Source organism: Parus major, chromosome 3 (genome assembly GCF_001522545.3).
Source record: "Parus major isolate Abel chromosome 3, Parus_major1.1, whole genome shotgun sequence".
Taxonomy (NCBI): Eukaryota; Metazoa; Chordata; class Aves; order Passeriformes; family Paridae; genus Parus; species Parus major.
This window is the reverse complement of record NC_031770.1, coordinates 44,544,961-44,556,956: the sequence shown is the minus strand read 5'-3', so window position 1 is coordinate 44,556,956 and position 11,996 is coordinate 44,544,961. Positions and strand designations below refer to the sequence as shown.

General features: G+C 40.0%; 1 protein-coding gene across 1 annotated transcript in view; it reads left to right on the top strand.

Moving 5' to 3' along the window:
- The first annotated feature begins 2 nt into the window (after nucleotides 1–2).
- HEATR1 (HEAT repeat containing 1) overlaps nucleotides 3–11,996 on the top strand; it is a 34,963-nt gene continuing 22,969 nt past the window's right edge. The window contains exons 1-14 of the mRNA XM_015621953.3: nucleotides 3–62; nucleotides 270–448; nucleotides 2,151–2,367; nucleotides 3,277–3,418; nucleotides 3,941–4,042; nucleotides 4,931–5,071; nucleotides 5,698–5,909; nucleotides 7,023–7,156; nucleotides 7,890–7,998; nucleotides 8,361–8,471; nucleotides 8,925–9,042; nucleotides 10,266–10,373; nucleotides 10,785–10,880; nucleotides 11,899–11,987. Coding sequence (XP_015477439.1) covers nucleotides 307–448; nucleotides 2,151–2,367; nucleotides 3,277–3,418; nucleotides 3,941–4,042; nucleotides 4,931–5,071; nucleotides 5,698–5,909; nucleotides 7,023–7,156; nucleotides 7,890–7,998; nucleotides 8,361–8,471; nucleotides 8,925–9,042; nucleotides 10,266–10,373; nucleotides 10,785–10,880; nucleotides 11,899–11,987 — 1,721 coding nt within the window. The 5' untranslated portion in view covers nucleotides 3–62; nucleotides 270–306. The remainder of the gene's footprint in view (nucleotides 63–269; nucleotides 449–2,150; nucleotides 2,368–3,276; nucleotides 3,419–3,940; nucleotides 4,043–4,930; nucleotides 5,072–5,697; nucleotides 5,910–7,022; nucleotides 7,157–7,889; nucleotides 7,999–8,360; nucleotides 8,472–8,924; nucleotides 9,043–10,265; nucleotides 10,374–10,784; nucleotides 10,881–11,898; nucleotides 11,988–11,996) is intronic.

Sequence of the window (11,996 nt, the reverse complement as noted above, 5' to 3'; positions counted from 1 at the left end):
CGCTTCCGGGTGAGCGGCGCGCGCAGCCCACGTGCGGCCCGGCGGGGAGCGGCGCCAGCCAGGTGGGTGCCGGGGGCCGGGGGCCGGGACGGGACACGGACACGGACACGCGTCACCGCCGGGCCCTGTCCTCCTTGCTGCCCGGCCGGGCCCGGCCCGGCCACACGTGCTCGCCCCGAGCGGCAGCGGGGCCGCGCCGGGGCCGGGAGAGGCGGCTGTGTGCATGCGGCTGCTCCATCGGCGGGCCTGCTGTGGTTTTCTTCCCCCAGTTTTCTCCGGAGGCTCCTTTCCCCGAAGCGCGGAGCCATGACGTCCCTGGCGGAGCAGCTGAAGCGGCTGGCGCTTCCCCAGACCGATCCCAGCCTCCTGGACCGCAGCGAGGCGGCGTCGCTGCTCTTCACCTGCAAGGAAGCCGCGACTATTGACAGGGACACGTTTTTTGCCATCGGTGAGTTCGGCTGCACGCGTGCCACTGGTTTTTAAAAACACTCCAAAAAACAGCTGGAGAAAGATAAATAGGACAGGCAAAGCCGTATTCAAAAAAGGCCAAAAGAATTGTTCAGAACGCTGCCGGCTAGTTAGCATCACTCCAGTCCTTGGGAAAACCGTGGAGCGGTGCCTCTACGAACATGTTTCTGGCACGTAAGGATGAGGTGATGGGGAAGAATCAGGGATCCCCAAGATGCGCAAGGACTGGAGAATTTACCCAGTAAGGGACATTTGATGAGAGGAATGTCTCTGGTCTCATTTGGTTTGGAGAAGAGAAGGATTGGGATGGGTCTCATAGGAGTCTGCCCTTACCTTTGAGGAGATTCCCAGAAGATGCACCAGGCTGTCAGCAGGAGTGTATGGCTGGAGAACAGGAGTCGCTGGGCATAAGTTGGAAGAATAGGAGTTAAAATTGGATAGAAGGAAAAGCTTTATCAGTGTGAGGACAGACCAGCAGTTATCAAGATTGCCCAGGGAGGTTGTGCCTTGGAAAAAAAAGTGACTTTTTTGAAAACTGTCAGGATAATGCCCTGAGCAGCCTGGTCCAATTGTGGAAACTCCTTTGAGCAGAGCCTGGGACTGCAAATCTCCCAATGTGCCTTCTGACATGAATTCTGTGTTTCATGAAAACATGCTGATGCCCTGCTCTTGGGTAATGTTATGGTCACAAGTAATGTGAAGTGGGATTAGCCTTTGCCGTGTTGGCACACTTCAAATTCTTTATGCTCTATTCCTTTTAATTTTTGTTTAAAATTTTATCCAGGAATGTGACATTCTTCAATAAGAAAGCTGTTTCCTAAAATCAGGCAGATTGATATAATGTTTTCATTTAAAGTAACAGGATTGTAGATATATATCTTTTTTGCAGCACATCATGGTTTTTTTTGGTTTCTTAAATAGTTACTCTAGAACTGCTTGGCTGAGTGTGAGGATGGTGTTTTTATCTCTTACCCAATAATGGATCTTTGATCCAGTGTTTGTTCATTCCACTGTTAGAAAAAAATAAAATTATACATTGGGTTTGAGTTTCCTGTGTTTCAGCTGACATCTATTGTCCTCTCATCCTTCCACTGTGCATCTCTGAGAAGAGTCAGGTTCCATCTCCTTGATAACCCACACTGTATCCTATTAAGTAGCTGCAAACTGTAGGAAGATTTCCTTTTGAGTTTCTCTTCTCCAGGCTGAACAGTTCCTCCTTTTCCTTGTGTGTTGTTTTCCAGCCCCTAGACCATGTCAGCATTCCTCTGCTGAACTTGCATCTAGAAATGTTTTTCTTCTACTGATGATCTCAAAATTGCACTCAGGGCTCCAGCTGCAGCTCACAAATGGAAGGGGCAGTTCCCTCCTCACTCAGACTGCTGGCAGTGCTCTCAGGGACAGCACAACCCAGGATGCTGCTGGTCTTCACTGCTGCAAGAGCACTCTGCTGATGCTAATCTTGTTTTTCTTTGTCAGTTGAGAAATAGTTCAAGTGTACCAAAAGATTTGGTCTTAGGCCTCTTTAGTGTTTGTTTTGGTTTGCTTTGTGAGGATGATGATGAGGACATATGCCAGTACAGCAAAAAAGTTGGATATGCCAGTGAGGAGGTAGGTGGGTAGGACTGGAAAACAAAAACTGTTGTGTTTAAAGCATTCCTCCCATTTTTTTTCCCCCCCCACAGGATGCACTGGCTTAGAAGAGCTGATGGGGATTGATTCTTCATTTGAAGAGTTCCAGTCCAGTTTGTTTAGTTCTACATCCAAAGGCCTTGAACGCAGTGTTCAGACTAAAGCAGTAAATCAGCAGCTGAACAAGAATATTTCATTGTTCCTCATTCACCTGTCCCCCTACTTTATGCTTAAGCCAGCCCAGAAGTGCCTTGAATGGCTGATTCACAGGTAATCCACTGAATATCCTACATGTCAATAGATAAAGCTAGAAATGCAAGATTTCTTTTTCCCCAGTGAGAATAATTTAAAATAATTTTACTTTAGGTTTCTGAAAATACAAGTTAGGATGTTAATAATGTGCATTTGGACTTAGTCCGTACAGGGCCAGATGCTCTTCTTTGCCAATTAGATTTTTGTCTTTTGATAAATTTCTGTGATTATTTTGATCTGTCATGGTACTCTATATAAAAGCAATTACTTCCTTGCCTAGCTTTCCCAAAGTTGCCCAGCCCTAGGCATCTTACAGAGCACATAGAGAGGCACTTTTATATTGTGCTTTTAGAAGTGGGCTTTGTAAAATAGCAAATTTTTGGTATTAACTCAGAACCATGAGCCCTAACTATTTTTATTTCAAGGTTTTGTAAGAAGGTGTGAAGAAGAAAACAATGAAGTATTTTGTGAAGTTATATTTATTTATATAAATTAACCTATCCAAATGCAGAAAGTGCAGTACTTCTTATCACGAGTGTGTGATTTTCCTGCAACATACTTACTTGAATCACAGTTTTTCTATTCATGTATTATACAGAGAGATTCATACTAGATTATTGTAACGTCTGGTTTAATATTGAAATCTGTGCAAAAGGTAATTTTTAAGTCGTACAGGGACCTGAAATTGTTGATAGTGAGGCAAAAAAATATGCTAGCACTGTTTCTTTCTTCTAGCACATACAGGCTGGTAGCCACCTCGAGTTTCTGGACTGTAGGTGGACCATAGATCTGAGTCAGTATGACAACCATGTCAGGTCTTGTTTAAAAGCAAGTAAACAAGGTATTCTGAGAAAAATGTGGATGAATCCTTTTTTCTTTCTGGCTTCCAGACACTTTTTAACTACATACATATGTTTTTTTCCTTAGATTTCACATTCATCTCTACAATCAAGACAGTTTGATTGGTTGTGTTCTGCCATATCATGAGACTAATCTATTTGTGAGAGTTATTCAACTTTTAGATACGAAAAGCCCAACTCATAAGTGGCATTGGATGGATCCAATACGGGTAAAGTATTTAACAGATGCAAGATAGAAGGGCCTTGGACTTTAATAATATCTTGGCTGTTCTACTCTGCTTATGAATATGGTCCACCAATTTATGTGGTTAGTTGTAGAAATGTACTGAAAAGTTTAGTTACAGAAATGGAGTCTGGATACCCACATGTTGTTTCTGCTGTCTTTCTTTAAAGGTGAAGTTTTAATTAAAAAGCTTTGACTGTAATTACTCTTTGTTTTGGCTAAGTTTAAGCATGCTTTGAAGTTTTAAGTATTTGTTACTGATAGGAAGATACATCAGTTACTCAAATTTATGTTTATTTGCACATAGGTTAGATGTAATTCTCTTCATCATCTGTCTTACTATATAGACAAAACATTCTAGAACAGAGTGTGGAAATCCATTACTTATTTCAGTTTAAATTATGCTGACTGATCAGTAGGATTAATTTGGAGATTACAATAGTTTTTACTTTCTGTGCTTCACTTTACTGTGAGTGTTCTAATTTTGCTTTTTTTTCACTGTGTAAAGAAACCTGGAGTCCCACTGGCAAGGGGTACTGTCATTACACACTGCTACAAAGACCTGGATTTCATGGATTTCATCTGCAGGCTGGTGGCAAAATCTGTGAAGGTTGTTCATTTATTCTAGAACATTGTTGTCACTTTTTTCCCCCCATGTTTTTATAGTAGTGTGCTATTTCTTAATATTTTAGCTGCATATCAAAGAGTAAAATGAATAATTTATCAGTAAACAATATGAGGATTTCTTTTATTATAATTTGTGAAGATGACAGTCTATCAGAAGTTCTTGCAAGGAAGTGGCTGAGAACCAATGAGCCATGAAAAAACAATTTGGCCATACTGTATTATTTACTGTGTTGCCTCAGTATACTTAATTGTCTTAATTTCTTTCATAAACTCATTCCTGTTATTAGTTTTTAACTGTGCTCTGAATTTCCGTGTCTCTTCCTGGGGGTTGTCATGGGTGTTTTAAATACATGTCTTCAAATATTAATGAGAATTTGAAGCTGAGAATGTTAGAAGGTGGGCAAATTTTTGGTTTTTTCAGCTGTCTAATAGAGGGCTAGCTCTGTAGTCTCAGAAGGGTAAGATGTATGATCCCAGTTATTTAGAGAGCTGGGATGCATCTGCTGTCAAACTAAGCAAAGCAGAGACAGTAACAGAGTTTATTCACAGGTGTAGAAGGAGGTGTTAAACATAACACCAGTTAGCTTCTTGGCTGTCCAGCTGAGTCTTGAGCAGTACACCAAGATCACAAGTGATTTTGGCTGCCTTATTCTGGTTAAGTACATTGGCACCCATTTCCATCTGCTGTGTCTGGAGGAGCAGTAACCTCTGGCGAGGGTTGCTGCCATGAGAGCTGATGACTTTGGTTGTGCCAGCAGGAGCTGCTGGAGCTTGCATGCTGGAGTTCTAAGATTTTGGTAATTTGAGGTAAGCCATAGTGCTCTTCCACTCGCCCTGATGTCTGAACAACCTATTATTTTCTGTGATCCAGGTCTTTTCAGAGTGTCCCGGCAACTCAGCTCAACTGAGAGTTCTCCTTGTGTTTTATGCTTCCACCATTGTGTCAGCTCTTGGAGCTGCAGAGAAGATAACAGACACTATGGTCTCTCTGCTGCTCCCTTATGTCCAAAAGGTAGGTGAAGCTCTGTTTCCCTCCCATGTTCTGCACACATGCATCTGCAGATAACATCCAAGAAAAACATCCTGTGTGATACGTACTGTACCACTCAGCCTGATTTGAAACCTTAGGCAGGTGAAGGTCCATGGGAAATAATGTTTTTTCACACCTCAGATGAGCACTTTAAGCATGAGGAATGGAGCTATGAGAAATGGATATGTGGTTTGAAGAATGTCTTTGCTTTGAGATTTATCATGCTGAACCATGAGGAAATGGTGTCAGGGTAGACAGCCTGCTTTAATATCCTCTCCCACAACTGTTGCTTTGTCAAACAGAGCAGTAGTTAATAAACCTCTTTTATCTGTGTCTTCTTTACCTGTGGACCCTGCATGACTGCTTTTTCTTCGTGAAAGTTGAGTTTATAGATACCTTAAATGCTAACACATGGAAGAGAACATAGTGAGATTTCATAGATGTCTAAAGACAAATAAGATAAAATGACAGATAGATGTATTATAATATAAATATAAACATAAGATAAAAATACAAATAAAGATAAATAAGAATAAAAATTATTTTTATGTTAGTGTGCTCTTTTATGTTATTCTTTGTTAAAAATTCACCTTTATCTCTTTTTCTAGGGCTTGAAATCCTCTGTACAGGATTACAGAGCTGCAACATACATGATAATCTGCCAGATGACAGTAAAAGTGACAGTGGAGACTTCCTTGGTGCATTCCTTGATGGTACAGATAAGCAAGACTTTATTTAAAGTGCCCTCATTAATCAGGGATGGGCTGGCTTGCTTGAACCTACTTCTGCAAACTCAGAAAGGAGATAAACTTGGGAAGAAGTAAGTCTACATGAATCAGATTTTCCCACTTTCTAAAATTGTAAACTGCACTTTGATAATTTGAATTTTTTATATCATCATCATTGAAGGGATACTTCCCTGTCAGAAGTTTTTGTAGTTGACATTTCAAAGGGCTTGCAAGTTCCTTTGGCTTACTTTGAAAATTTGCATGCCCACTGAAGCAAAGGAGTCTCAGTGGTGTCAGTTGGTCGTCTCTTGATCCTTCTGCTGGTTCTCTTAGTAAGGGATTGATGTCAGTGTGCAAAACTGAACCCTGTCAAGTAAGAGGCTTTCTGGAAAGTGCAAAGTTCTTCCCCTTTGATGGAAGGGCTTTGAGTTGGTGTAGTTTAACACCTGAATCAGAAGTCCTTCTATACTACAATTTGTTTGGTCTCACTTCAGGTGAGGTGTTCTCCTGGTGGTTCACATGGTAGATTCCCATCCATCTGTCTGCCCTGCCCTGCACAGTTGGCTTGTTTGTGCTGGTAATGTGGATTTGAACATATTCTCACATGCTACAAGGGAATTTGCTTGCTGGCAGAGAGGACTATTCCAACAGCAAAAAACTTAGGAGGGATATATAGAGTGATTACCTTCTAGATACTTGAACACTGTCTGAGGTTAAAAAGTGCAGGTGTGGGGCTGATATATTATGCAGCATCCAGCCAGGTGGGTATAAAAGGAGACAAGAAGAAGCTTTGTGTTAGCAGAAAGGGAAATGGCTTCTCCTCAGAGGATCTGTCATTGCACAATTACTTCTCATCCCTTTAGCTGCTGCTGGGGGGACAGATACACTCCTTGCAGTGAGGATAACTCTTCCTGTAATTCATACAAGTATTTTTCCTTTTACTACCAGCTTTGCAAAAAACTTAGGTAGGTTCACTGTGCCATTGCAGCAGCTGTGCTCAACATGACTGGCAGTACCCTCCTTTCTTGGATATTAAATGTGCCAGTAAACATCTGGTGTTAAGGAAGTGGAGCCCTTTGTGTTTGTTTACAATGGGGCTGCTACCTGATGCTGAAAATTGAATCCTTGTGAAGTCTGCATGGTTTTGAAAGTGTAACCCAGATGAACATACATACTTTTTTTTTTTCCCCCTTTCAATTGTGCAGGCCATTCAATTATCTGTGCAAGACCCCAGAACTGGTAACACTTCTGCAAGGCCTGTCAGCAGGCTATGATATCTCTCCTCTCCTCTGCTACCTGTTGCCTCACCTTGTTCACACCATTGTGAAAAGTGATACAGGTAAGTTAGCACAGGTTCTTTGTAAACCTTAGATCAGCCTTAAGGACAGATAACTGAGGTAAATGTCGAAGCTCTGTGATTGCTTCTTCCATTGAAACTCTGCCAGTACCTGTGAAAACCTGACTGAACTTTTGTGTGTTTGGTAGTTGACATTTCAAAGGGCTTTTTTTTTTTTTTCCTATTTTTTTTTTTTCCTCTTAAGAGGTGTATTGTAGTATTTTGAAATCTTGTGTAGATTGCATGTACTCCATATGTGATTTAATTAGGGGACAGCTGTGTTTACCCAGTGAACTAAATGTGCCTGGGAGCAGTCTGGGGCAGTGAGGCTGTCTGACATGCAGTTGTAACCTGTGTCTGTGCCAGAGAGATTGTTTGCACTGTGGCACTGTAATGCTGAATCACTACTGGGGAAGCTCTTTTGTTAAAAAGGTCCAAATTCACACCAAGGAATGCTCTAGGGAAGTTGCTGGCACAACTTTTAGCAGCAGGTTTGGAACATGCCAAAGCACCCTCGAATTTATTGGCAGCGATCCAGGCTTTGGCATTTTAATGATGTTGGTGTAAAGCATTGCTAATGGATCACAGAGAGTTAGTGCTGGTAATCAGTGAGCAACTTGGACTACAAGTTGTGTGCTTGGTTCACTACAGGATGATGCCTGTACAAGCTGTTTGCTTTGATCAGTATGAAGGGGCTGTTCTCTAACTGTTGTTCGTCTTTTATGATTGTTCTTAGAAGAGCAAGAAGAATCTGAGGAGACAGAAAATGACATTTACATCATGCATCTTCAAGCTATTCTTGAGAGTATACCACTGGAAAAGGATTTAGATTCCCTGTTGGCTGCGTGAGTTGACTTCAGTTCTTTTTCTTATGCACTTCTGGTTTAATAATGAATATTTGGTTTAATCTTGTTTAATAATAAATAATTCCTGATGATGGTATTAGCATTATATTAGCATGTTTTTCTGAGTTCATAAGTCCAGACATGGTTTCTGAAATTTAAACATTCAGTAACCCAGAAGAGCTATTCATTAACATTTGTAGGAGTAGTTGTGTGACAGAGTGAAACTTCAGGCCAGCAGCAAATCTGTACTTGAAGTAAACAATGTATATTAATTCTAACCTGTTAAGCACTGTGCTTTGTAACAGTAATGAAAAAGGTACCATGCAAAACATGGTGGCTTTTCCTTTTGTTTATAATTTTAGCAAGTTTCTTGAAGAGTTTATCTCCCGTGGTACAGAGATTGAATCTAATCCCAACAAAATGGCTGCACTCAATCAAAAGATCCTTCCTCTCATCAGACTTCTCGAGAGAAAGTAAGTTCCATTTTTCTATCACAGACCCATAGTCTGTAGAGTGGTGGTATCAGCTATGATCTTGGATAATTGTGTGTAGTGAGAACAATAGTCTTGCTGAAGTAGATACAAAAGGAATAACTGACTCCTAGTCTCTGTCTAAATTTTGTTTTACTGATATGTCCTTAAATATTTTGTGATCACTGTAATACATGAAGGCAGACCTGTTGGCTTTGTACAGCTCTTTACTTTGTAGCATGACCTTTTCTGCTCATTATGTATCCTAGTGGTCTGCGTATCATTCATCTGTGTTAAGACATAATGGTTTATTGCCTTTGCAAAGTCACTGAAAATACCTGCTTTAGATGAATGCATATGCATTCAGTTTCCTTGGTTTTCCCCATAGTTCTCTTGTAAATACATGTTTTTCTATAATCCTCTGCAGAAAATATTGATGGTTTTGTCTTTTGGCAGGTATCCTAAAGCCTTAGACTCAGTGTTGGAGAAGCACCTGGAAGATTGCACAGATGAGGCTGACCAAAATCTTTTTCATCAATTTATTTCTCTTTCATTAAGCTGTGGCAAGTACAAGGTAGGTAGGATTGTGATCTTGGCTCTTATATGGTTATACTGTCAAAAGACTGATTTTTGACAGAGTTCTGCTCTCTATTCCTCCTTATAAACAAAACATCTATCTTTCCCACAAAAAAAAGAATTAAAAAAAAAAAAACAAAACAAAACAAAAAAAAAGACCCCTAACTTGATTAAATATTTTGGGGGGGAGCTTGGTCAAAACTGTGGTAAAACAAAAGCTATCAGGTTTTTGGATTTTTTTTTTATCATAAGGACTCATGAGTGTGAGCTTTTTTCCCTGGTTAAAATTTATGCATTTTCACCTGCTCCAATTGCTACTGATAATTTTTTTCCTTAGAAACATGGCCACTGTAGAGGTCAATAGTGACAACACAGTGGTGCCCAGCAAGGCCTCATCCTACTTAACGATGTTGTTAGTGGCAGAGGTGTCTGTTTTGGGAAGGCTTTATCACTCTTGAGAGAAGATGGCTTGGTCCTTTTCGTTGCACTGATTTTATGAATGTTTACAGTCGGTAACAGGGAAGGATAGAGTGACCACAGAGTTCTTCCTGTGCCATTTCTGAAGAGCAATTGAAACTCAGCCTAACACAGAATAACCATTACTACAACAGATCTGGCCAAGGAATTTATTATAAGAGCTGGTTAGTATTATGGCTGTTGTTTGCAATGATTGAAGGATTGAAAGCACTTAGGAAAATATGATGAACTACATAAAGAAGCGCTTCCTGTATTTTTGTAGTGATTTAACAAAGGCGCAGAGTCTGTGTCTGAGTAACAAGTGGATTAACAGAAAAACAAGGCATGCAGAACAAAGGCATATGACTTTCTTCTAGCTTTTAAGGTTCCTGAGATAAGTGCACGCAATTGGACTAGCAGGGATGCCTTTTTAACAGTTTCTATCTGTGCTCTGTCACACTGACATTTTCACTAGAGCTTTCTCAGAATCCTTAGATAAGCGTCGTGCTTTTCTAGGACATAATGGTGTCTGTGGCTTACTGTACTTTTAAAGCTATCTTCCAAAAACTGTCTGCAATAGTGACAAAATTAATAATTTAGGACAGTTATACGGTATCATTGCACTGTAATTTAACTTTCTAGGTCTTGATTATGCAGGTTTTCTTCTGGTACAAAAAATTGCTGTAAGAAGGTCTCCCATTATCCTTATGTATATTTAAGGTATTTTTAACATGCTATGTGGTCACTGTGAAATCTGTATTTCAGTTTCTGGAAGACTCTGATACCTCCCTTCTTCTTAGTTTGAATCATCCTCAGCCTGCTGTGCGGGTCCTGGCTCTTCAGCATTTGAAAGATGTTATTGAAACTTCAAAGGTTTGTGTCTGAATCTCTCACTTACTGAATGACTTGACATAGAATGTTTTCAAAAAGCTGTTTGCCAGACTTGGCAGCTGAAGATGAGTGGTATGTGAAACGGTGCCTATGTCATCCTTACTGCTTTTCATGGTGTTTCAGTAGGGTTCCGTTACCATTTCCCCATATTCTGGAGTCTGGCTATAATTCTTGTGGATTAAACTGCATGCATTTTCATAAAATCCAAGTTAATTAATATTTCTAGGAATCTTTTTTTTGTTATTGAAAGTTAGTCTGCCTGTGAGGTTTAATTTAGATGATATTATCAATTCTCTTACACTAGAACTTAAATATTTCATTAAAAGCCTGTAAAGTGTTCTGCAGAAAAAAAATTTATTTTCCCTTTGACTCTGTTTTCCTTTATTTTTCCAGGAAGGTTTTGATCAGGCTTTCATAGAAGAGGCAATTTTTGGACGGCTCAAGGATGACAACAGAGATGTTGTGATGTCTGCTCTCAGTTCTTTGGAGGTAAGTGTGTGTCTTTTGGCATGCTAGATTTTACCTGGTTTCGAACATGTGTGTGTCTGGAACTGTGTCTGTGTCTTTGTTGTCCTTGTGTTCTTACTGCATGACTTTTGTCCTTTAACAGGATAAAGCAGCATAAATTTAGGAGGCATATGTTATTTGCCATCTCACAAACTCTCCCCACATCTTTGCTGTCTGATCCTTCCCAGCGTGTTGGCAGTTAAAGTGAATTTATCAATTTGGTTTTCCTTTTATTTTTAATGTAGCTACTGAAGCATACTTAAATCTTTGATCGTTATTTGAGCCATGCTTCCTGCTTATTCTGTATGTTTTTCTATAAAAAGGCAAGCCACACAATCTGTCATTTGGATGGAAGGTGGTGCAGTCACAAGACGTTACTCTAGTGAGAGGTGCTCAGTTGAGTTTTTCCATATGCAAGTCATTTGGTCAGTTGATAGTGGCAAAGTCCTGAGCTCCAGCTCAGGTTTACTGGATAGGACTCTGGTATGCATTGTACTGATTGTTTCCAGCTAGAGTAACAGTCTGTCTTTATGGCTTCTGCTAGTAGTAGTGGAGAATGTTATTAGCTGTAGTGGACTTGGTCTTTTGTGTTCATTCATTCTTCATCAGCAGTAAATAGGAATAGAAGCACCTGAGCGCTCCTTTAAACTTTATTATCTTTTGTTAATGTGCTTTATGTCTCTGTAATCCAGATGCAGTGTAAAGTACAAGCATTTCTTACTTAATTATAACATAGTTTACATATCATTTATCAATTTTACCAATACTTCCACATTCAATAAATTCTCCATACTTCAGCATATCAACAGGGCATCCTGGGCAGCCTTACTACTTCTTTTCACCTGATAGTATTTTCATTACATGAACATCAGCAGAAATGCAGTTAGTCATGTTTGATCTTGGTTTCCACTTAGTATAGCAGATGCATTTTCCATTATGATGTAGTAAACTGTTTTGTATATTGTTGCATTTTCATTCATTTTTCTCAATTACGGTTCAGACTTTCAGGGAACAAGTCAATCCAGAAGTAATAGTTTCAAGTCTTTTGAACATTTTCCAGAAAGCTGATCTTTCAAAGGATGGAAAGTGGTATGTTCA